Source organism: Meleagris gallopavo, chromosome 3 (assembly GCF_905368555.1).
Source record: "Meleagris gallopavo chromosome 3, MGAL_WU_HG_1.1, whole genome shotgun sequence".
Taxonomy (NCBI): domain Eukaryota; kingdom Metazoa; phylum Chordata; class Aves; order Galliformes; family Phasianidae; genus Meleagris; species Meleagris gallopavo.
In genome coordinates, this window is record NC_139406.1 from 72,094,978 (window position 1) to 72,119,858 (window position 24,881).

Consider the following 24,881-nt stretch of genomic DNA (forward strand, 5'->3'; position numbering starts at 1 on the left):
TTTTAAGATGTGAACAGGTTCACTTCTCTGCTACTACATTAGCTTGCTAACTACACTAACTTGCTAGTTTTTTAGTAAGGGGAGGGAGAAGACAGAAGAAGAGACTGGGAAGAAATCACTAACCAGTCTTTCCATCTCCCAAAACTCCAAAATTAATGAAAGTAAAACAGAACAAAAAAATCCACTTTAATTTACTTTTCTGTTACTATGCTCCATCATTTATGCTGAATTAAAAGACAGCAATTAATTTCAAGGATTACATTAATATCAGTCAACATATACCCACCTAATTCTTTTTAAATATACTTTTAAGTCACCGTAAACATTGCTGTAAGCCTTTACTTATGAAATGCTCATAGGATGTAATTTAAAAAAAAAAAAAAAAACACAATAAGAAAGTTGAGACCTTGAAAGGAAGCAGTTTTTAAAAATGTTTCTTTCATAACTTTATTCCTTTCTACATGTGTTCATAATTAAATCGTTTTTAAGAATTTTTCAAAGTCCTGCATGGAGGCTTTGGCAATCTCTGTACAAAACACCTCATCGGGTAAGGACACAAGCTGGTCCAGAGAGATGTAGCTGGGTTGAGTTGGGTCATACTGGGCTCTTCCCAGGAATATAAGAAACATATGTCTCTCTTTGATTCGTAATAGCTTCGAGTTGAAAACCTAAGAAAGGAGAAAGAAAGAATCCTAAAATCATGAAAGAGAATCTTTTAGGTAGTCTAAATTTCAGACTCTGATGAATCTAAAATAAAACATTCTTCAGATGAACTGGAGCACAAAAACAGATAATTTAAATCTTTCCTTCTCATTTTTGTCAACCATCAAGTAGTTTGTATTTATATATAAAATTATTTACATTCTAGACGAATGTTTCAATATAACATACTGAGATGCATACACGAGGAAAATCAAGGAGCAATACAGTGCTCTTGAGCATGATACTTAGTGCATTTATACAAGATAACTACATGCATTTATATAAGATAACTACATTCATGTAATCACAGCCGAAGAAGTGAAGAAGACATTTGGAAACTGAGAAAAAGAATACCAAAACATTTTCCCTCTATTATCAGGAACGCTTTGTTTTACAATCAGATTTAGATTAGCATTGTTATGGGGAAGAAATGAAGAGCTAGTAACCACGGAACAGTGGCAGCAGAAAAGGTGAATGGCTGCAGCTTCTTTTATAACACAGTCAAAAGGCACAGTGCAGTGGTTCAGAACATCCATTTGTTTTCTCCTGCACAACAATGTCTACCTTTGAAGATAATTGTCACGATAGGAACTGCAGACTAACAGAGTGTGAAAATAATGTTGAAATGAATTAGAGGAATATGTTTGAAAGAAGAGAAGTGGGGAAAATGGCAGGATGCAGATGTATCATGACTGGACAATGTGGGAGTCAAAGGGATATGGCCAAGCTCTTCTCAGTGGTCTGCGGGGCAGGACAAGGGGAAACGGCCATAAACTGGAGCATAGGAAGTTGTGCACCAATATGTGAAGGAACTTCTTCACAGTGAGGATGACGGAGCACTGGCACAGGCTGCCCAGGGAGGTTGTGCATTCTCCTTCTCTGGAGATATTCAAGACCCACCTGGACGCCTGCCTGTGCAGCCTGCTGTAGGGAGCCCGCTTTGCAAGGGGTTGGACTTGATGATCTCTAGAGCCCCTAGATCTCTCTTCCAGCTCCTACAATTCTGTAATTCCGTGATTCCATGATGGTAAAAAAAAAAAAAATCTTAACAGCAGAGATCTAAATCATTTCTGCGTACTGGAGAGAGAAGCTGATATACAGAAGGCGATGGTGAAAATAAATGAACATTAATTATTAATGAAAAAAAGGCAGAGTTTTTACTTAAAATAGGGAAGACTACACTATTGAAGAACACCATGAGGATGCAAACAAATTATAACTGGGACAGAAAACACTACTATTCCTCCTCTACCTTCCTAAAATTCTAAGAGAGAAGACAGAGTAAAAACCTTAACTGTTGCTAACTGGAGTTAGCTGACAAGAAGCATGGTTTCAACAGCAGCTACGACATCAGAGAAAATTTGACAAAAAATCCAGTATGCCTCTATTTTGGCATCAGAGAAGCAACAAGCAACAAGAGATGGAGACAAGCATGCACTTGTGAATGCACTAATGGCCAGAATGTATAGAAACTGAATTCCCCTAACCCTGTCCTGAAACCCCTCACTTTTGAGGATGGGAGAGAAGAGAGATGGCTGCTGTTTTGGCTGCACAAAAAACATGGAACGGAAGAAACTCTCCACTTTCTCTCCCAAACAAAATGAACAAAAATAACAAGGTGAAGTACCACAAAGCCACAACAACATAACTGAGAAGGTAGTGAACAAGACTTGTGATCACTTACAGGTCAAGTAAAACAGAAGTGAGATACAAAATGGAGATATAACAACCATCAGTGTCAGGTAATGGTAGATGTAATACGTAAAAAGATCAGTAATAAAAATCCAGAAGAGAAGTCATATTTCCCCCATACAATTTTTGTGTTTTAGTCAATCCTCAACAGTTGTTGAGTTGCCAATAAAAGCTATCTCAAATAGAGTAAAAGTCAGATATAAGTAGAAGAATTGTATGTCCTGCATACAGTGAGCCTCCACTTTCACCAAACCAGTAGTTCAGAAAACCTACTTGTCTTCTCTTGCACAGCAACGTCTGCCTTTGAAGATATTTGTCACAAAAAGAATCGTAGACTATCAAAAGGTGCAAATGATGATGAAATGAATTACTGTGCAAACAGCACCTACAATTTAGATTAACAGCTCACCTGAGGAAAGCGAGTAAGCATGTTGTGGGGAATGCCCATTATGTTGTGCAGATAGTCAAATGTCTGTCTGAGTCTCTTTTTACTCGCAGTTAAAATCTTGGGGGTTTTAAACGCAATCTGCTGAACTTCATTACGTTGAAAACCAAATTCAACTTGACAAACCTGAAAAAGAGAACAATATTCAAAAGTCAGATACAACAAAGTTAGCTTTTTTAACATGCCAGTGAAATAAACTAATTTAAAATTATTATTTTATTACACAGTAATATGAATGCAATCCGTAATAATCTAGGCCTTTGAAGTCAGAGAGCATGAACTGTTTATCCCCCCGTGGATTAAAGTATAATGTGTTTATAGAACATTCTTGAAATTTAGATTACTTGTGTGAATGCTACCTATTTTACAGTCTGTCTGAGATATGAACCAAAAAAACCCTTGTATCTTGGTATGCATGGCGGTTACAAGCATAAAAATCCTCCCCCGAGAGTTTTTCATCACTTCCAAAACCACACTTCCAAAAATACTGACATTTTAGTTGTGGAGCCGTTGAACCCAGTAAAACACAGTAATCAAAGTGACTACTTTTGTTTATGTGTTATTTCTTTTGCTAATGTATTCAAGTCATATTTTCTATATTAGGGACTATAATTTCAATCCTAAACTGAAGTCTACTGAAAGAGCTGTGCAAAACATGCATTTCTTCACTTCATTTTACAGTTGGTTCACGTCTAAAGTAAGATGTCTTTTTCAAAGCCTGCCTTGACTTTAATTATCATTCCTCAAAAGGAAAATAAAACACATTTTTTCAATAAAATCATGAGAACTCCTTCCAACATGCAAGCAGCAAGCAGTTCAGAGCTGTTGATCAAGGAATTTAGCATCCAAGAGCATCTCATAATTCAGCCATTTCTTCTATCCGAATGTGACATTTACAAGGAGCTTGCTTTCAATCGTAGTGGGTATGCTTGCCAGTCAACATAAAGCAGACTTTGAAATCCAACTCAGGTACGTCTTCACAGTTGGCAAAGAAGATGATGCTTTTTGTTTGTCCAGTTTGATGTGACAACACTAAAGCTCTTTTCCAGGACTTCCTAGCAAATGCAAAGCAAAGGGTCTGGAATCTGAGTTTTGAAGACACCTTTTAAGATACCTTTGGCAATTGCTTCCAAAGACGACTGAAATCAGGTCTGCCAACTCCTGATTCTTTTTTATTTGCTTTATAAATATTTGCCTATCATGGAAATACTAACCAAGAGAGCAGTCACGTATGAAGAGATGTGTTTGCACTACAGAGGTGCTTTCCACAGATCTGAGTTGGCAGGGGTAGCTTACTGCATTAAGAATTACAACTGAAAGTATGACCTGGTCTTAAATCAATGGAGATATATGGCTGGCTCCAGTGCAGTTAGTTCTGGCAAGTCTCTTCACCTTGTCTTTTCTACTCTGTGAAACTGAGCAACAGTTTTCTGGACATAAATAAGGAGCTCAATTGTAAATTGCTTTAAGTGTTCAGTTAATACACTTAATGGTCAGTAGTTCTCTATGCCACATGTTAATTTCCTTACTGTGCAAGTCCTAGCTGTTACCAACACACTCTACATGATTCCCCCAACACATCCTGGTAATGCAAACTTTCCTGTTTTATTCTCTCAATGAATCTCAAATTGTGCTTGATGAGAACTTTAGAGGATTGAATAATCTACACCCCTGAGATTGCTTAGTCCATATTAGCATGTCCTGACAACCAGTGTCAATCGTAGCACTTGTTTCTAAACAGCAGTGAGGGATAGCACCGGATCACTTCCAAATGCTGTTAAATGTTAAACTCTGTGAACGCTGCTTGCCCACCCCCAGGTAAGGATACACAGGTCAGATTCTAAGTTGGATTCATCCAACCTCCTGAAAAGATGGTGCTTCTAAGTATCAGTAGATTCCAACATCAAGGACCTAGAATTCCTCCTCTTCTCTCTACGTGTTAAAAGTAGGAATGCTACACTTCACACTTCCTTGTAGGTAGACAAAAGATAGTTACCAAGAACTGAAAGTCTCAAAAGTGCATTCATTGTAATATACTGACTCCCTAGCCTGTGGAAAGAATGTTCGTTAAAAAGAAAGCACTATTAATTGGAACAGTCTGCTACTTTCCAGTCTCCTCCCTTACCACACACACATTTCAGATTGCAAGACTCCCAGTGCTTAATGGCTTCAGAGTGGTGAGTCCGTCTGAAAAATTACATATTTTAATTCATAGTTATGCATTATAGGATAATGGGATTTCTCAAATTGTTAGACTACATCATGCTGTTTGGCCTAGCAGCTTTACAGCACAATAATTAAACCAATACACAGTCACATTTTCAAAGGGGAAAGGAGTCCCTGTGGGTTTAAAGTTATTTACCCAACAGTTGTTAATAATGACCATCTGCTATCAGACAATAGGTGTCAAATGGACATTTTGGCACACTAGCTACCTGCCAAGATGAAAATAATCAAAAACACATTTCTTGCTCCTAAATCTTCATAAACAAACTAAGTTAGCAAAACCCCATAGTAATTAAGAAGAAAAAAAGAAAAAAAACACAACCAAAGACCAAAAGAGCCCAAGGAACAAGCTCTATTTTTCACTCATTGTAAAGGAACGGGTAACAATTTGTGTCATTGGATAGCAACTTTTGGCAGGAAGGGAGTCAGATGAAGTTCCTAACCTACATCAGAACAGAAGACAGAACAAGTCATTGTTCCAAGTACGCTGTATGCTTGCAAACCATAGAGGAAAAGAAGCTGTTTGACAAAACGCTCAATCACTTTCCGTCTTCCCCAGAATTATTTCATGACTTTTTTTTTTTTAAAAAAAAAAAAACAAAAAACAGGATTCTCCTCCAGGAAATTTTATTTTCAATCAACTGTTAAGCTATGTGGATAGGGAGTATACCTTCAACATCTACCAATAAGCTTACCTGAAGATTCTCTTTCACAGGCTCTAATTTGCCAGTCAGCAGCCTAGGAAAACGAATTACCAGATCCTTTGTCTGCAATTAGGGAGAACCCACAGACAAAAGAAAGATTATTATTGACAGCATGCCTACAAACTTATCTATGAAGGGAAAAACTTTATGTACAATTAGAAAAGGAATGGACTTTCACTTGCATTTCATTAGAACTCTAACACAAAAATGAGTAAGTTCTTTGCATCTTGCTAAATTAAATCTTCATGCAAAATCAAATGTATTTTTTTGTTATCCAAATGAACATGACTGTAGCCAGTACAAAACATCTGGAAGACAACAGTAAAAGCATTCCCCAAAAGAAGAAAGCCCTGAAGAGCCCTTTCTCTTTCTTAGTGCTTGAGTTGTTTCTTTTCATCTCTTTAAAAAGAAAGAAGCAAAACACTACCTGATAGAGGCTATAAAAGAATTTTTCAATTGCAGTACTTTGTCCCCTTCAGGATCTACTAACACCATAATACTATGGAAATACAAGAAATTACTCCACGTCTCCTGACTCATGGGCTGACTTGGAATCCACCCCAAGAACAAGGCAGGGACTAAACTCTTTTCCATAGACATCTCTTACCTGAAGCCTGGAAAGACCGAGAACAGGCATTGTGACAGCTATGACTGTTTAGCTAAAGAAGCCAACAGAAAAACACAAGATTCCGCTTGAAAGCTGACATTTATTGCAATCACCAGCTGGTGCAGGAAACAACTAATGCTGCCCACTCATTCTAGGAAGCTTAAAATACTAGTTCTTGTCAAAATCTCAAAGCATGGTGCTAAACCTTCTAAACACCTAACATGGTAGTGCTCTGAGAAGCAGTCTTAAAGATTACTCTCAGTGAACTGAGCACATGACAGCGTTTAGTCTGATTTGTATTTGGAGAATAGACTATTTTTCGCTGATGAGTTAAGTATGTTACAGTATCTTGAAGAAACGAAAACAGAATCTGCTCAAAGTTAAAATGATGCATGCAGTTTTCAGCAACGCATTCAGTCCCATGAATCATCAGGAGTAATAAAACTGGGTACACACGTGCTTGTTTGACAATATCCTACAGCAGATCATCTTCAAGCACTGTATGACTCAAAACTTCAGGATTTTTGGAATATTAGATGCCCCTATTACATTTTTAGAAGCCTAAACGTTATTAGTCCTGTAATTCTCTGCATTACATGGACAGTGTCACTAAGGTTTGTGATGACAAACATAAGTATTCATATTCTAAGGCAGTAGAGATTTCGCTGACAAGGTACTTAAAGATTTCAGAGTACAGTTTTTACCTTTTTTACACTGAGGCCAAGTTCATTTTTTAAGAAACCCAGTCTGTTATCCAATCTTTCCACTGAAAACAACAGCAAATATGGAGCTCTTGAGACCATCTGAGTAATTTCTGCATTACCAAATTTTTTTGATTTTAGGTAAGCCACTCTAGAAACAGAACAAAAACAAAATAAAATCCAGTGATGAAAATTTTATTGCCTCCATTTATTCAGTACTTGTTTAAATTCCTCAGTGATATCTTATAAATGGACAGATGTTCTATCATTAACATGCAACTCTGCCAAAAATAATTAGAAGAAAATCTGCAGTTATCATAAAAGCAAAATACCATCCCTCCCAATTAATTAGAAGTTAAATAAACCTCAGAGCAGAATGTCAATACTGAAGACTGATTTTAATTCCTTCCAGCTGTACTTCAGCAGATAACTATGTTAACCTACATTTAACTACCAGCCTGTCTCCCAGATTACAAACACATTAATAGATCATCGTAGGATACGGACAAGAAGAACAACAAGCCTGTTGCTATTTTAATGAATTCCATTTCTACTGCTGAAAGAACAGAGTAATATACCTCATACATCTCCGTTTTGCCAATAACGCTGGAGAAGAAATATCACACAACAGTGCCATCTGTAAAGACATTGTCCAAAGACATTCCTAAATCAGCTGTTCTGTTACAAAGAGGTCCCTACTTTCAGTCACTGGTCCAAGGATTTTAGTTAGAAAACATCTGCTTGTCAGAAAGGTGAAGGGGCTGATTAAAGTTTTTATATTTAACAAAACTGTCTTTCTTTCCAACTCTGATTTTTTTTTTTTTCCTAACTTCATTGAGTTTGATATGCAGAGCATGCTTGGAGGCCAGTAACTAGCCGTGATCCCCAAGGGTCAGTACTGGGTCCGGTCTTGTTCAACATCTTCATCAATGACCTGGATGAAGGGATAGAGTCCACCCACAGCAAGTTTGCTGATGATACAAAGCTGGGAGGAGCGGCTGACATACCAGATGGCTACGCTGCCATTCAGCAAGATCTGGACAAACTAGCGAGCTGTGCAGGGAGGAACACAATGAGGTTTAAGAAGAGCAAGTATAGAGTCTTGTACCCGGGGAGGAATAACTGCATGCACCAGTACAGGTTATGGGCTGACATGCTGGAGAAGAGCTCTGCAGAGAATGACCTGGATGTTCTAGTGAACAACAGGTTGGCCAGGAGCCAGCAGTGCACCCCTGTAGCCAAGGCCAATGGTATCCTGGGATGCATTAAAAAGAGCGTGGCCAGCAGATCAAGGGAGGTGATTCTCCCCCTCTGTTCTGCCCTGATGAGGTCACATTTAGAATACTGTGTCCAGTTCTGGGCTCCTCAGTTCAAAAAATACAGGGATCTCCTAGAAGGAGTTCAGCAAGAGGGACACAAAAATGATGAAGGGCCTGGAGCATTTCCTGTAAGAAGAAAGGCTGAGCAACCTGGGTTTGTTCAGTCTAGGGAAAAGAAGACTTAGAAGGGATCTGATTAATGTTTATAAATATCTAAAGGGGAGTGGGAGGCAAATGGATGAGGCCAGGCTCTTCTTGGTGGTGCGTAGCGATAGGACAAGGAGTAATAGTCTAAAACTTGAAGATAGAATTTCCATAAAAACATATATAAAAACTTTATGGTAAGGGTGACAGAGTACTGGAACACACTGCCCAGAGAGGGTGTGAAGTCTCCTTCTACAGAGATATTCAAAACTACCTGCGTAACCTACTGTAGGGCATCCGCTTTAGCAGGGGGGGTTAGACTCAATGATCTTTCAAGATCCCTTACAACCCCTGAAATTCTGTGATTCTGTGAATTCAGTGAAAATGAAATCCTGTTTCAAGCACTACTGCAATATTACTGAGGGGCCTGGAGCAAAAGTCTTAGGAAGAGCAGCTGAGGAAACTGGGATTGTTCAGTCTGGAGAAAAAGATGGCTAAGGGGAGACCTTATTTCTCTCTACAACTGCCTGAAAGAAGGTTATGGTGAGGTGAACCTCTTCTCCTGCGTAACTAGCAATAAGACTAGAGGGCACGGCCTCAAGTTGTGCCAGAGGAGATTGAAGTTGGATGTTAGGAAAAATTCCTTCTCTGAAACAGTAGTCAGCCACTGGAACGGGATGCCCAGGCAGATGGTGGAGTCACCATCCCTGGAGGTGTTAAAAAAATGCTGAGATGGGAAAATACAGGGTACAAAAGAGACATGATTAACCTATGCGTCACCTGTATGGGAAATGTTAGGTTACAGCCTGAACCAGTGATTGAGCACCTGGTGAAGGGGCATAGCCAGCCCTAGGAGCACAGGTGGAAGAAATTTACCTGTTTGACCAGAAGGAGGGACCCTGGGCCCACCCCTCCATAATCACATTTAAGGGCTGGCAACCGCAAAGGAAACACCTCTACTTGGAGACTGCCACCTTTGGAGTGGTGCCCTAATCCTTTGAGAGCGATAAATGATTTCTTCTTTATTACCAGACTGTAACCTTTCTTGGGTGATCCAAAACCAGTTTAAAGCAGCTATATCTGCTATTGCCTATCCTTACATCGCCATTTACAAAGAACTGTCCTACCATCTGAAAAGGTTTGCTTTGAATACAGACATTCAGAAACGCATGCAATTGTTGTTAGATGAAAATTGGTCGTATAAGAACTGATTTGACAGCAATTGAGATACCGTCTAGACTGCAGAATGTTCAGCAAATGATGCTTACTCCTAGAGTAGGAAAAAAAGAGGCTGTATTAAATTATATCTTTTTGAGTGAAAAAGTAAAAATACCTTCTAGTCATTATATCTCTTTCTACAAAGTCTCAGAAATTAGATCACAGTGTGCCAAAAACCTCTACAGAACAGACTTAAGAATAAGCTCCAGAAGACCAATTCTTAACTAAGAAGGCATCTCAACTCAAAGGGTAGCAGCCTAGTCTCCAGGCAATATTGACACTGCTGGCTACAGTAGCTTCAGAGACAGAGAGATGACAAGGGAGAGAAATACAAGACTCAAAAATAGAGAATTATTCCTTCATAGTTATCCCATTTTTTTTTTGAATGCTGCAGGTTGGCTGTGCTGTACTTCTTCTGTTCTGTTTTTCAAGGCTTTACCTGTCAAGCATCTTAAAAATACAGCTAAATGAGCAGTCAAAAAAACCAAAAACTTTGATTCTTTTCCTTTTGTTTTCTGTTAACAAGTTATTAAGATTCACACTCGAAGCACTTCTGGGCAACCTGGAAAGGCAAGAATTTTAAAAGAGGGATAGCAAGATTGTTATCAGCTGACTCTAGAAGATAGCACATTAAAGAACAGTCATTCAATCTGACCAAGGCTAGAGATAATTTTGTGAGTATTGGCACTAAGGTTAGCCCTCATCCTTACTGCAGGGGTCAGCAGTTCTATGTAGCATGTTAAGAGTTTTAAGTCATCATTAACAATACCGTAAAAACAAAGCATCTGGTGCAGCTGCAGTACAGACACTGATTTGCAACTGTCAAATTATTATGAATTATGGAATGTTTTGACTTTCACAGTGTTTATCCGAAGTCAAATGCCAAATCTATGAAAATTTGTGTTTTGTTTCCTGGCAATGTGGAATCCATAGCAATAAAACATTCCAGAGTGATGTAACCGATACCACATCCATCTGTGATGGAGTGTTTATATAAAGGTGACACTCAGCTTTCAAAAGACAGCTATTTGAGACATGTTCGGCCTCTGCGGAACACTTACCTTAAAGTTAGTGGAAAGGCATTCATCAATGCCAATTTGAGATGAACTTACTGAGAAAAAAAATCAGGCTATAGAATACGAATAAGAAATTGGATTGCCTTGTTCAGCCCCAATCCCACAGACTGCCACAGAACAGTCACTGAAAAACAGATCCAACTTCACAGGTGAGTTACAAAGTTTACTGCAGCAAAACCTGCTCTCTTCTGGAAAACATAAGTAAGTCAGACAATCTCAACTCAAAGACTACTGCTGAAAAATGAGCTAGGTTAGTTTTGCCTACCGTTTCTAAAAGGCCACTTACTGAATAAGCAGATGGAAGAGCAGAAGAAAAATGAGAAAAAAAATCAAATCTGTGTTAGACCTGAGTATGGTAATATACCTGCTTCCATAAAGATGTACTTTCACAGCTCAGTCTTGGAAAGTTATTACATACATAACCCAAGTAGACAGAGGGTTGTTTTTTTATTTTCTAAATACTAGGATATTTTGAGCCCTTTACAAAGCATGTGTGCATGTATGTGAGTTGTTCTGAAAACAAAAAAAAAAAAAGTGTTCAATTAATGCAAGCCTCTTTGAGGGAGTTTTGACATTGTGTCCATCTCCTGCAGTTTTTTCTGGTCTATAATCAATACACCTAATGAAAGTATAGATCAGAAGAATTAAATCACTCCATTTCAGAATCTAACCCTACTAAAGATAGGCAACAAGCAAATACAGCTGAATAAAGAGAGGTAGAATCTCTATGGCTACAAGATAAGTCAGTGTAGTTTGGTGCTGGTACCTTGAATATTTCATAACTTAATGGTATCCCACTTGTAAACATTTGGAAAGAAGCAGTAAAACAGGAGAATAAAGAGAAACTGTTTCTATCCATAAGCCAACAAGGAGAAAGACTGTAACGCAGTTAGAAGTCACCAAATTGGCACTGTGGCAAGGGGCATTTGCAGAGAAATACATGTTCCAAACCTACATTCAATTACTTTGGCTAAATGAAGAACTAAGAGCTCTTTTTTGAGGAAAAAAATATATTGCTATGTATTATCTTAAATATCTTTAGTATTTTTAATTTGGGATACTTAACTTTAGGAAGGATTTTGTTTAAAAGTGAAGGGTTTCCTGTCACAGAAACAAATTTCATCTTTAAAGTTCTAGAAATAATAGTCCAAAGTTAACAATCCAAAAATACTTAGGACAGACTTTTGTGAATGTATATTCACAGTTACCACCATTATGTCATTATATCTCTAGAACTGACCAGACAAAGAATTGTTAATGAAATAATTACTGTTAAAGAGGATGTTCCACTGTTGGCAGAGAACAGGTAATACTATTAAACAGCTTGATTCAGACAACACTAAAACCAACAAAACTGGTAGTCACACTGACAACTTCCAACACAAATCCCATCACTTTACAAATCATGCTGCTGGAGAAACAGGAGTATATACATACATTTTTCTTATTTCTTCAGTGCTTACTTTCAATCAAGTAGCTATTACATTCAGAACAAAGTGTCTTCTGAAGCATATGTAATCAAGGGGCAGTCTCCTTATTAAGTCAATTCCAAGTTACTACTAAAAGAGACACTCTTTTCTGTTTATTCTCCTTTCTGAAGTATGTGCCTCATCTTTTTAATGGAGGTATGGCTTTAAATCTTGTTTAGTCAGACTGAAAACTTGAGCAGTAAAATTTGATATGATGGTCAGTTTTCAAATGGATCAGAGCATTGATTTGACTTATGACACCACCACCACGCGTTAATGCTGACTGATGGGAAAAGGAAAGTGGAGCCAGGAGCTTGAATACATGTGGCAGCAACATTCGTTCAGACAAGCTTAAGGCAATTGGGAAACTTCAACCCTAAGGCCTTAGCACCATGTTGATACTTTATGGGCATACCTGGTTTCTAGAGCTTCCAGATCTTCACCAAGGATGTATGGATTTTTGGTCAGGAACGGTCCCAGTTGACTGTCTTCTATACCCATATCCTTCAGAAACAGAAGTATTTTAGTTATATCTTTTTCAAAGTCCAAGGTCAATAAGAGTTGACCTGCCTTTTGACGTTTCTCCACTTGAGATAAGTCAACTCCTAGAAACAAATAAAATGAGAGATTGTTTTAATTAAACACAGACCTGATTTCCCATAAATGTTTCAGGAAGTCATGCTGAAGTTTCTAAGGAGTTGTGTGTTTGTGTGTGCGTGTGTATGTGTGTGTATATGAAATTTTCCTCTTATTTAACATACCTTGCTCAACACACTAAGGCTGTATATTATGGAAATGTTCCAGATAAAACGAACAGACTTTTCAGACTCTTTTGCTAAATTTGTTTTCTGAAGGGAGATATCTTCAGTGAATCTCGTATGTGAGAAATCGAACACACTAGTATGTACCACATGCAGAGACCTGTCTTGTTGCACAGAAATATGTACAAGGAACTCCTAACTCCATTACACAAGGGAAGGGGACAATTTCATAGTGAAGTATCCTTGGTGTGTGACTCATCCACAGCTAATGCTTATCGCATAGGGCCAGATTTCTCCCTCTCAAATACATTTTTACCAACCTTCCTCTAGGATTCCTTAAACTTTTGGGAAAGAAGGAAGGCACCAGAACCTGTGAACTCAGCTATTCTTATTGCATGGTGGTCCAAATGCTTTTCAATCAAAGTAAAGTGCTCTCCCACTCCTTCCTCTTTTCCCTTTCAGTCTACTGTGTCCCACTTCTATGGTTCTGCATAACAACCATTCTCTTTCCTTCCTAGGATGGAGAGCTGCAGTACTTTTTCCAGCAAACTAAAATAACCTTACTCAGGCAAAAATAAAAGACCAATGAAGTTAGACAAGTTACACAAAGAGCTCCCTATTTCCAGAAGCTCTGGGAGACACATTAAGGAACAGCCCTATTTTCAACTAATATAGCATTGCTGTAAGTCATGCAGGTAACTACCTGTCTTTTTCCATTCACCCTGCATAATATTCTGCTGCCTTTCTTATTGGTCATCGTTTCTACAGCCTGAAATTTTTAAGTTTAAAAAACCACCAATAAGATCAAAACACAAACTGCAGGCACACAGAAAACACGTAAACAAAAATCACACACACCTAGATGGACAAGCTTGGTCAGGGTTTCTGAGTGATCAACATAATCTCGAAGTGTGGAAGACTGAGGGGGAAGAAGTGGATCTGCAATGATCTTCACAGCTTCTTCCTCGGAAATCTCCTCCAAAGCAGATGAAGGTGGAACATCATCCCAGTCTAAGAAGTAAATACAGAAGATTAAGGTGCATTTTGTGAACGACAAAGCTGCTCCCCTCAAATGCTATGGAGATCTTCTCAAATCCATTTCAAAAAGCAAGAACATTTTGCAAGAAATAAACAGCTAATCTATTGTTATTTGAAAGGACATGCAAAAAGATTCTGCTCCCAGTTTTTGCCTCTGTGACATTTCCTTGTACTGTCCATCAACTCTTGCTCATAACGCTAAATCTGAGTCAAATGTCCAACAAGCCTGCCTTCAACCTCCAGCTTCATCACTGCAGACAACAGATCACATCACTTCATTGAAAAAATACTTCTTTTTTGTCTTCCCAGATACATTTTTGCCTGATCACATCCAGATCAAAAGCTACTGGAAAGATTATTTTTAATTACCTGGTAGGTCCACTGTCTTGCACCTCTTCTAAATACAGTGCTTGAACTGCAGTTGTTTTTAACTTTCAAGGTATTTCACAGCCACCTCCAGTTCTTCTATCATGTCTTAACCATTATAGAAGGGCTGCTGACTGCCACCACTTCTGACAGCTAAAAAATTTGAGCTCCATTCCTACTTATTAACATTTCCAAATAAGCACCATTGTGTTTGCTCCCACTCACCTGTTCAGACACAGAACTTGCTGCCTTTTTTGAAAATATTTCCTCTCAACTCATCTATTTCTCAAGTGACAGGAACTTGCAGCTGGTAAATCAAAATTGTTATTTTGACGGCTGCCCATCAGCATTCACCTCAATTGTTCAACAATTGATCAGCAGCACTAATTATAAACTCCCCTGGATGAGGATTTTTTGTGTCCTGTACCTTACTTAGCACAGTGACTTCCTAGACACTTGGGTGAGACTCTTAAGTGGCAAAAAACACAAACCTGAACTATGAAGACAGGTTCCAAAATAAGCAGGAAGATTCTATTGTTCTAGGAAGAGTTGCATATTCAAGAGTTCAATTGTTGCACCTCTTGCCACTTCAAAGCCTTGGCAAAAAAAGCCCAATAAAACATTTTTAGCAACACTTACATCTTAATAATAAGAGCTCTCCAGGAGTCTATATGGATATAATATTCAGGAATAAATAAATATAGACTACGATTCATTCTCATATCACAGATGCACTTTTTTTTCCCCCGCAGTCAAAGTTCTTTAAATTTCCTATCATAAAATAGATCTCAAATTAATAAATAAATCATAATTTAAAAAAATAAGCTATGTCTCTCCCATTACGTACTGCCAACTGGGCAAATTGCTTCACATACTTGCACAACAGTAAATGTGCCTGCAGATCAAATCTGGCACGTAAACAAACTGTGCTGCAGGTGCAGAGACACATAAGCTGGCTGACCTGTCAGATCTGGTGCTGCACTGTTTCCAGAACCAGCTGCACAAACACACAGGTCTCAGTTGCAGCTCTGAGCCACCCCAAAAATAAGCTCTGTAGGATCCAAGCTGTCTGGGTTCAAAGCTGAATCTGAATATATAAGACTGCCTTATAACTCCAGATCATGTTTCCTCAGCATACTGACATTATTTTCAGATAACAGTATTTTTTATTTTTATATCCTCACTCAGACATGAATATAAAAAAAGGCCACTAAAAATATTTAGTAGAGAAAAGTGAGGCAGACAACACAAAGATCTATCTCCCTCAGGAGACAATTTGACAAGCACTTCTCATTATGGCAGTACTTCACACTTTGTTGTCTCCTGTTGCCTAGTCTGGACCAACTCTCAGTGCTGTGTGAATTGCGTTGGATTAGTTTCCCTCACCCCTGCCCAGCTGCTGCAGATAGTTATGAAAACAAAATGCCTTCGAGGATCTGCTCCAGCCCACCGCATTACAACTTCATTTTGGATTAGCTCTATTTTGGGATTTTGGATTTATATGCTAAGAGCTGCAGCAGGAATTCTACATTAATTATGGGAGTAAAACCAAATGAAAGTCAGGAAAGTCAGATAAATGTGAGGGCTGCTCTGAAAATAACGCCTCCTATTTTATTCTGTTGGCCTGCAGTGTCAGGGGTGGATATTGGTGGCATGGCAGGAGATGTTGCACCTTCCCACTGATATTTTGGTACATTTTGTTGCCGTGTGACAGATGGCAGCAGAGACGCAGTCTGACAGAATGGCATTAGCAGAAGCGTGATGAAGCAAAGATACATCATTGAATTCCTCCACATGAGAAAAAATGGTTTCCGTTGACATTCACTGATGCTTGCTGAATGCTGATGGAGACCAGACAGTGGATGTGAGCACAGCGAAGCAGTGGGTGCTGCATTTCAGTGGTGGCAACAGCAGGTCAACTCCACTTGTGTAGATGTTTACAAGCGCTGCATGTAGGCTCTACTTCATCAATGGCAAAAACACATAGCTAGCAGTGGCAACTATGTTGAAAAACAGTGTTTTGTAGCTGAGAATTTGCCCCATCAAATAGTTATTGTGCTCTTCGTACCTAGTGTAGTTTGCATGGAAATGAATAAGAGGCATTACTTTCAGAACAACTTATGTACTTCAGTTAAACAGGTCAGGAAAGAAAGAAAAGAAAAAAAAAGAGTGCCAACAGCAACACTGAACGCAGGTCTCCCTGAGGCCTCTTACCTTCATACAGTTTGGCTGCGCTCAGGTCAGAGACCATCTCTGATGCTGCCTGCTCCTGCTTTACTGCTACAGGCAGGCTGCTTCTGGGAGCACAGGCCTCACCCTTAGCACGGGAGGGCCGGGCACAGTCTCCTACAGACACACGCAGCCTCCACGGAGGAAGCCTGTGCCCACAGAGCAGCGCAGGCAGCGGGGCCGCCCCACAGCACGCCCGCGCGGCGCCGCCGCGGCTCCTCAGGCCCAGCAAGCCGGCGGCCCTCAGCCAGCCGCAGCGGGCGGCCATCCGCACCCACATAGCCATCCACCGCCTCCGCGCGGCGTTCCGCGGAGCAGAAGAGGCGGAAGGAGCGAGGCGCGCGCACCTCACCCACGGGGCAGCATCACGGCCCCATTCTCTCAACCCCTATCGGCCTCCCCAGCCCAGCAACCCCTGCGCGGGGCGGGGGAAGAAGAAGAGAGCAGGCGAGACCACTCGGGAGAGGGGAGAGGGGTGGCAGAGGGGAAAAAGGTCCGTCCCACCGCTTCCACTGGGAGGCGGCTCCGCTCCGCCCACCCCCCCGCCTTCTCCCGTCGCGTGGGTGAGCGGCAGCGCTGGGTCCGCCCCTCGGCGCGGCGGGCGCGGCGGTTTTCCCCTCGGCGGCGGCGTCGCCGGTGCTCGGGCAAGTCGGGCCGAGGGGAAGAGGATCGAGATGGCGGCGTGCGTGGGGAGCCGGACCCTGAGCAAGGACGACGTGAACTATCGCCTGCACTTCCGCATGATCAACGAGCAGCAGGTGGAGGACATCACGCTGGAGTTTTTCTACCGGCCGCACACCATCACCCTCCTCAGCTTCACCATCCTCAGCCTCATGGCCTTCGCCTTCACCAGGTGCGGGTGCCCCGTCCCCGCGCCGCGCCCCGGGGTGAGGGGGAAGGAGAGGAGGGGACGCGCGGGGTGAGGGCGGGAGCTGTGCAGTACCGGGCCCGTGTGCGCCGTGCTCTGAGGGAGCCCTGCGGGGAGAGCCTCCTCTGGGCGGCCGTCCTCTGCCACTCCCCCTCCTCGGGCTTGTCTGCCGTTTTGCGGCTTCCTTTACGAAAAAAAATAAAAGAGCGTGTGCTTTGAGCAGTCGCCAAAAATGGCTCTCCTTAGGCTATCAAGGAGCTCAGCGATGACATCACCCAAGTAGATAATTTACCAAGTGTGCAGCGGGCAGAAGCGGCTGCTTTGTGCTCTCGTTTTCACGTAACTTACTTTATCTGAGGGTAATCACACGTTGACTTAGGCCCCTGTTCTGATAAGCTCGGCCACGTCCTTTCCCCACCGCAGGAAAAGCTCTGTGGGTTTCACTGCTGCACTCATTTATGGTGATAAAGCTGAAAGTGGGCACAGGTAACTCCAGGAGCCTTGTTTGTAAACAACGGATGTAGCAGTGCTCTCCGTGGGGTATGCTGCACTGCTTTTCCAGGTTGTCCATACATTTTACTCCTCCTATTGAATGAATCTGGGGATGTGATGGTGTTATGATCCTCCTCAAAGCGATGTCATGCAACCTCTGATAGAATTATAGAATCATTAAGGTTTGGAAAGGCTACTAAGATCATCTAGTCCAACCATCAACCCACTTCCACCATGCCCACTAAAACCACATCACTCAATATCACAGAGTCATTGAGGTTGGAAAAGATTAAACAGTGATTCCTGTGAGGTTCTAACTAAACTAGTGCATTGAGTTCTGGACTCATTGATTCTTTAGTGCTGTAATATGTATTTAATCTCAGATTGCAGTAGCCTTTGTCAGTGGAACATCATTATTTATGTCTAGGACTGTGATACAATTTGGTGTGTCATTTGTATTACTCTAAAGATTCCAATGGGTAGGTTATATCAGCCGCAGAAGTAACAATCATGTCTGAGCTGAGAAAATAGCATGAGGAAATGTAAAAGAGTGTAGCAGCACATGTCCCTCAGTGTGTGTGTTCTTGTTGCTTTCTGTATATGGCCCCGGTGAAGGTATTCTTGATAAACACACCCCTTGTTCTACTCAGGTGGCAAGATCTTGGCTGAGGCTGACTCTCTGAGAGATCTCTCTATAATTCTTAAATTAGAAGTATGTTTCTATGCTTTGGTATGATATTAAATTAGGAATCTTTACTATGAGGGCCCTGTCTCTCCATCTGGTAACTTGTCCTGTTGTAGGGCTGATTTAGGTCAAATTTATGAGTTACTAGGGAATTCTCATTCAAATATCATTCTGAAGGATTAATGGAATTGAACACTCACCTTTGGGAGAAGAAAGGACTCTTACCTTTAATTCTTCCAAGTAGAGGATGAGTCAGCCAGCAAGCTCAGAACTACAGAGTCTTCATGGCCCTGGGAATATTGCTTTAATATCGTAGTGGCTACTTGTTCCCCAAGAGGATTGCTAGCTTTTATTTCCATTTGTCTTGGCAGCTTTCTAGCTGACTTCGGTTTCATTTTCTTCTCCCTATCTGCCTTTCTTCTCTGCCTCACTTCCTGTGTTTAAGTACTATCAGCTTCTCTTTAACTCTTCTCTTATTCTCTTCTTGTGAGAGAAGAGAAGGTTGTGAGAGTTACTCTTTTTTCTTTGTTTGCTTTCTTTTGTGTTAATTTTTTTTCCTCCTTTTCTGCTATCTCCAACTGTCTCAGGCGTTTATGGGGTCTAAGTGGGGGTGATACCAACATGCTGCTTCTGTTGCCTTATTTGGAACACAACCCAAACCATATGTTCTGTTTGAGAAGCTGAGGTGGAGAGGGAATAGTACCCAACGTGCTATCAGCGTGTGCTCCCAGCTCTCATCTTCCTACTCCCACCAGCTTACTGTGTGAATCTGCAGTGACTGCATTTGGATTTCTACCTCAAGGGCTCTAAGCACTGTGCATAGTTAAGATGTGACAGATTCTTCTTCTTTGCTTCCTCTTTGCTGTCAGTTGTTCCATAGCACCTCTGATCAATTATATTAAGCAAGGGATTTTCCACAATACATTCATCTTCAGTAAATTATTTTTGTTTTCAGGAACTGCAGTGCAACTAGAGGAAATTCTGCTTCCTTTGAAGTCTCCCGCCTCTTCTGTAATTGTTCAGTGTCAGGAATACAAGAGGGTTCAGGTCAAATTAGAAAATACTTTTCCCTTGGATGCAGCAAGCCACAGTGTGGAATCTCCCTTGGGATCAATGAGAGTAAGATGATATTGATTTTGAGCTGACAATTGATGATGAAACTCTGCTTCAGATAGCAGTAACATTCTCATATCAGTAATCATAATCCAGAGAAAGAAACGTGTTTTTAACTTCTCCATTTTAAAGTGTGGAGTAGTGGGTTATCTGTTTTTAAAGCTCATCCTTCTAGTGCCTCTGACAATGGCTGCAGCTGCCTTGCTTGTTTCCTGCTGAATGAGCCAGACAGCGGCTCCTCTGCTTCCAGGCTGCACCCCAGAGCGGAGGAGTGGAGTGGCTCTAGCTCTCCTTGTTCTTTTCCTCCCTTGAGAAGGGAAATGGTGGCCCTGCAAGAGGGCAGATTGCTGCTGGAGGAAGGACTGAGGGAGGTGGCAGACTGGCAGTTTCTAGCATGAAGTGCGTGGCTTTATAGGAACAGGAACAAGACCTGTGAGGGTGTTGAACTGTAGTTTTTTACATCCCTTTGTTCAAACTGGATTATTATGCATTTAGGTGCATTTTTGGAAGACTCTCTCTTTTCCTCCCACTTGCTCTAAATTTAGTGCTCTAACTATTTTTATTCCAGTTCAGTGTCCTCTTTTTTTTTTTTTTTTTCTTTTATGATGTGATAACTTCTTATGTTTTTGTAACGTGTTAGTTTATTACAGTGCTCTGGAACAGTGAGATCAAGAGAGAGGAAAAGGTTGTGCTGATATGATACACTTCGCTTTTTTTATTATATGCAGAAAGCACCAGACTTGAAAAATGCATTTGTGAAGTGGGTTTAAGCTGTAAGAATTTTCTTCTGCCCTCCCACACAAGCTTCATTTGTGCTGCGTGAATGCTTATATTTCAAAGTCAGCATCAAAGTTCCTAAGGCAAAGTGAAGAGATGATTTAGCACATTTTCCTGATTGCAGCTTGTCATGATTGCCTCTTTCCTCTGACAGTTATTTTGCTTCTCTGTTTCTTTTGGTGTTCCCCAAAATAACTCTTCCAGGAAAGCGCTGTAATTCTTATCCTAAATATCTCCTACTGCTGCCTGCTTTTACCTGTTCTGGCAAGGAGATGGGGTGTCTATGCCTTCTCAAAGGTAACTCTGACCAAAGTGAAATGCTTCTACCACTCACTTGGAATGAGAAGCGGTTTAACGCTTCGTGCAATATCTCTCTGGCACTCTTTTCCCCCTAAACCAATAAGATTAGAACAGCTTTCCTGAAACTGAGTGATACCCTGAATGCTGATAAGCAGAGGTGAGGGCCTTGGAGTGAGAATCGATTGATGCGATCGTACTGTCCTTCAGTTCTTATCTGGCTGCACTGAACTGTATGCTGATATGATTTCAGTAACTTCTTATCCCTTCAGAAAATAATAAGGAATCCCCGTACTCGATGACACCAGTGACAGCATGTGAGTGTGTGTTATTTGTGTATGTTAAAGCAGGAATATGGCTTCGTCTGAGCTGTTGGAATCTGGGGCTCCGTCTGGAAGTGCTGTGGATGACATGAGGCTTTTGGGGTTGCCAAGGATGCCAGAGTTAAGGCCAGGAGCTCAGGATTCAGCCTGTGCAGCATGGCTGCAGGAAAATGACTGGTGTATCTGGAGTCAGCTGGTTTGAGAGAAATGCTGTATGGAATCCCAAAGGCCTGCAGAGGAACCATTCATGTTTAATGTACTTTTTCCTGCCATACAGATGAACTAACACAGTGCTTAAGTGCCTCATCATGATGAGGGTCTGCTATGGAACTGTTAAGGTGCAATTTTGAGGGAAAGGAAAATAATTCAGCAAAGTGAGAAATATTTTATGACTGTAGCATATATCTAAGGTGGAACACAATCTGTCACAGATTCTTTGCTGAACCATTCAGCAATGTGCCAAATGCTCTACCAGGAAGAGCTGTAGTCCCTCTAACACTGATTGGGATTTTTTTTTTTATTTATATCACAGACTGAGAATAAATAAAATAATTATTTAAATAGATAAACTGACCACAAGTACATAAAAGTACCAAGATAGTAAAACTTGGAGTAGTAGTAGCTGATACATTGTTAAATATTACTTTATATGTTACTAATAATGTGCTTATTATAGTTGGAAGTTTTTCCATGCCTATTACTGAAGTCTGCTAGAAGCTGACAGCTGATGAGACTTGCAGATGTTTTTTGGTCATCTCGCTGCTCTATATCATTTATTTTCTCACAGCTCGAAAAGAAAGAGGAGCTCAGTCAAGTGTGCCTTGTTATTCCAAACTGAATTCTTAGATCTCTCTTCTGGCCATAATATGATAATAGCACAAATGTTACCTCGTATTTCATTCAAATCTATGGCTTAATAGATCACAAAACGGGTTAATATTTTCCTCGGGTTCTTTTAAGTTCAATTGTGTCACTGTTACACGCAGTACTTTGCCTCACATACCCTAGAAACTATTCTGTGGGCTTCCTCCAGCCCCAGCAAAGGGACTCTCTGGGCTGTGACTAGGGTACAGGAAGCTGGGGCATTAGAATATTAAATGCTGATTATAATAATTAATTGCCCTGTCCTGGCACTTGCACCAGGTATTTGTCATTGGGAACAGGCCATGGGAACAAAGGGGATTGCAGAGACCACAAAAACAGGGATAGCCAGAAGTGCAGTGAAAGTCACTCAGTGCAATTCCTATCTTGACTTGGTACATAGCCAGCATGCTTACTTCTTGTACTTTTTTCTATGTAATCTTCATTTAAATAATGATATACTCAGTGTCTTTCAACTTCAACCTTAAAATGACACTTTAACACTTTGATGCTCTCTGTCTCTTCAGGGATGATTCTGTCCCAGAGGAAAATATTTGGAGGGGTATCCTCTCTGTGATTTTCTTCTTTCTAATCATCAGTGTTCTAGCTTTTCCCAATGGTGAGTAAGGTTCATACATCACTTTTTGCAACACGTAAATTTCTGTTTATTGCCACTACATTTATTTGGATTGAAGTACCTCTTTGAAATGTATTTTTTTTTAACTTCTGAATTCCTTTGTATTACAGAACAGTCTAAAAATGGGTTCCAGTCACTCTGAGGGGAGATAAGTTATTTATAGCTTGTCTTTATCTAACAAGGAAGTCAGGTTTTCACAATCAGTGTCCATATTTGCAGATGCACAGTCACAGCTCACAGTTGCTAATAATGTTGCCAGATCCTTAAGAAATGCATTAAATGAATTTACCTTTACTTTTAGCAGTGTCATTCTATAAATTCTTAGATATGTAGCACGGTACATAAATCACCTAGTGATAGTTAAAAGCCATGTAAATAATATTACAATGTAAAATCACAGTTGTTTGGTAGAAATTAAAGTCAGATGAAAGTTCTGGTAATTGTGTGGGCAGCAGAAAGTACAAAAGGGACAAATCGTTTGGGTGACAATCCAGTGGAGGAAATGGCATCTTTCCTGATTTGATTTATTTATAATTTTTGCTTATTTCTGTCTGCAAGAGATTAATTATTGCATCAGCTGCAAAGAATCTCAGGGGTGGCAGCATCCAGAAATAAGTGAACAGTGATTGTGCTCATGACTGCTTTGTAGTTCAGGATTGGAATGTATTTTTCTTGAGTTTGAACCTCATTAATTGATGGCTTTCAAAAGTAATCCCTGAAAAACTGAATGTTAGAGAAAAATGAATTTCATGCTTATAACTGTGAAAGAGTGATCCTCAGTGTGCACTGAAAATTCAGCCACTTCTTGTGACCTAAATGTGTAATTCATGCCAAAGTGGAAATGTCTAAACCAGACTTACCTCTTCTGCTTTTTGGGCTCAGAGGTTTTTGATCTAATAAAGTCAGTGTAATCACTGGTTCTAAAGTATATAATTGTGATCCTGGTAAAGAATACAGGTGTCTTAAATCCTATTAGATGTCTAGTATTTAGTCTGCAAGGTTTTTTTGTATGCCTGTTTGTTAACATTTTAGTAGTCATTAGAAGGCTGAGCACCATTTTTCTTTGATAATGCACAAAAAATTGTATTTGATGACTTTAGTGATAGCAAGCCATGTCTTAGTTGTGGTCTGGAATCCAGATTGGGGGATTTTTAGCTGAGATAAAGTATCTGCTAAGCAAGTAGTATATTACTGTTTTGGAAGCAGCTCCCATTAAAATAATTGAACACTTTGTCCTACCAATAGGCAGTGTCTTGTCCTTCTCAGTTCTGCTGCTGCCACTTTTTTTTTTTTTTTTTAATATACAGCAAGGATCCCCAAACTTTATGGTATGTTATACACCTTGATGGAGAATTTCTCAATGTTTGTGCCAAATCTTCGTATGAGAACTCAGAAACAGATTGTGTGGCACTTATTGACTGTCTTGTAATAGGCTTTTTGTTTACTATCCACAGGACCTTTTACACGCCCCCACCCTGCAATATGGCGAATGGTTTTTGGTAAGTTTGTCTTCCTAATTCATGTGGTGCTTCTGTGGGACTGATAGTCCCCACTCCTCCCCCCAGATGAGATGAATAGGTTTGTCATGAAATATAATTGTGCATTATACTTCTGTGAATAACTCTTCCTTCCCACTTCTGAGCAATTACTGATAATCTGTTCTTAATTATGTTGGGAAATGTCAGTGGAGTTTCTGTGTCAAGATGGTGTAAATTAAATTGTCAGAGAAGGAGCATTCCTTCTAATTAGGACAAAACTGGATTATAACAAAGAATTCTGTTCCCTCTCTAGCATCATTTCGTCCCATTCTAAAAAGTTTTTGTAACTGTTGTATGAGCTAGTTGACTTCTGACTAAATCCAGTTCAACAAGGCACTTCTTTTCATTATCTACAAAATGTGCTATTCCTTTATTTCTTACAAGGCAGAGTTGTGCAGCTCAACATATGTTTGTCTTCCTAATATGTTTTTTTTTTGTTTTGTTTTTTTACTTTTTAACTTTTCCTTTCATAAAATTAGTGTAAATATTAATTGCATTTATAGTTGGGGAAGGATATTTCCATTAATTAGAGAAATTAGAGTGAAATCCTGATCCTTATACATCTGAATTACATGGCAAAAGCATAAGAAATT

General features: G+C 40.2%; 2 protein-coding genes across 4 annotated transcripts in view; one reads left to right on the plus strand and one right to left on the minus strand.

Moving 5' to 3' along the window:
* Positions 1 to 418: 418 nt before the first annotated feature.
* Positions 419 to 17,126, minus strand: MTERF3 (mitochondrial transcription termination factor 3). Its single transcript, XM_010709197.4, has 7 exons — positions 16,683 to 17,126; positions 13,923 to 14,075; positions 12,719 to 12,908; positions 7,081 to 7,228; positions 5,761 to 5,832; positions 2,804 to 2,965; positions 419 to 668 (listed from the first exon to the last, which is right to left on the minus strand). The coding sequence occupies exons 1-7, from the start codon at positions 16,981 to 16,983 to the stop codon at positions 474 to 476; spliced, it is 1,221 nt and encodes a 406-aa protein (XP_010707499.3). The 5' UTR covers positions 16,984 to 17,126; the 3' UTR covers positions 419 to 473.
* Positions 17,127 to 17,228: 102 nt separating this feature from the next.
* Positions 17,229 to 24,881, plus strand: part of PTDSS1 (phosphatidylserine synthase 1) — a 30,258-nt gene continuing 22,605 nt past the window's right edge. The window contains exons 1-3 of one of the 3 annotated variants that reach the window (XR_002113499.3): positions 17,229 to 17,550; positions 22,641 to 22,732; positions 24,205 to 24,249. Coding sequence is in view for 2 of the 3 variants with exons in the window: in XM_010709154.3 (XP_010707456.1) it covers positions 17,372 to 17,550; positions 22,641 to 22,732; positions 24,205 to 24,249 (316 nt within the window). In the remaining variant the exon portion in view is untranslated. The remainder of the gene's footprint in view (positions 17,551 to 22,640; positions 22,733 to 24,204; positions 24,250 to 24,881) is intronic. The other 2 variants (XM_010709154.3, XM_010709155.3) reach the window with 2 other exon arrangements.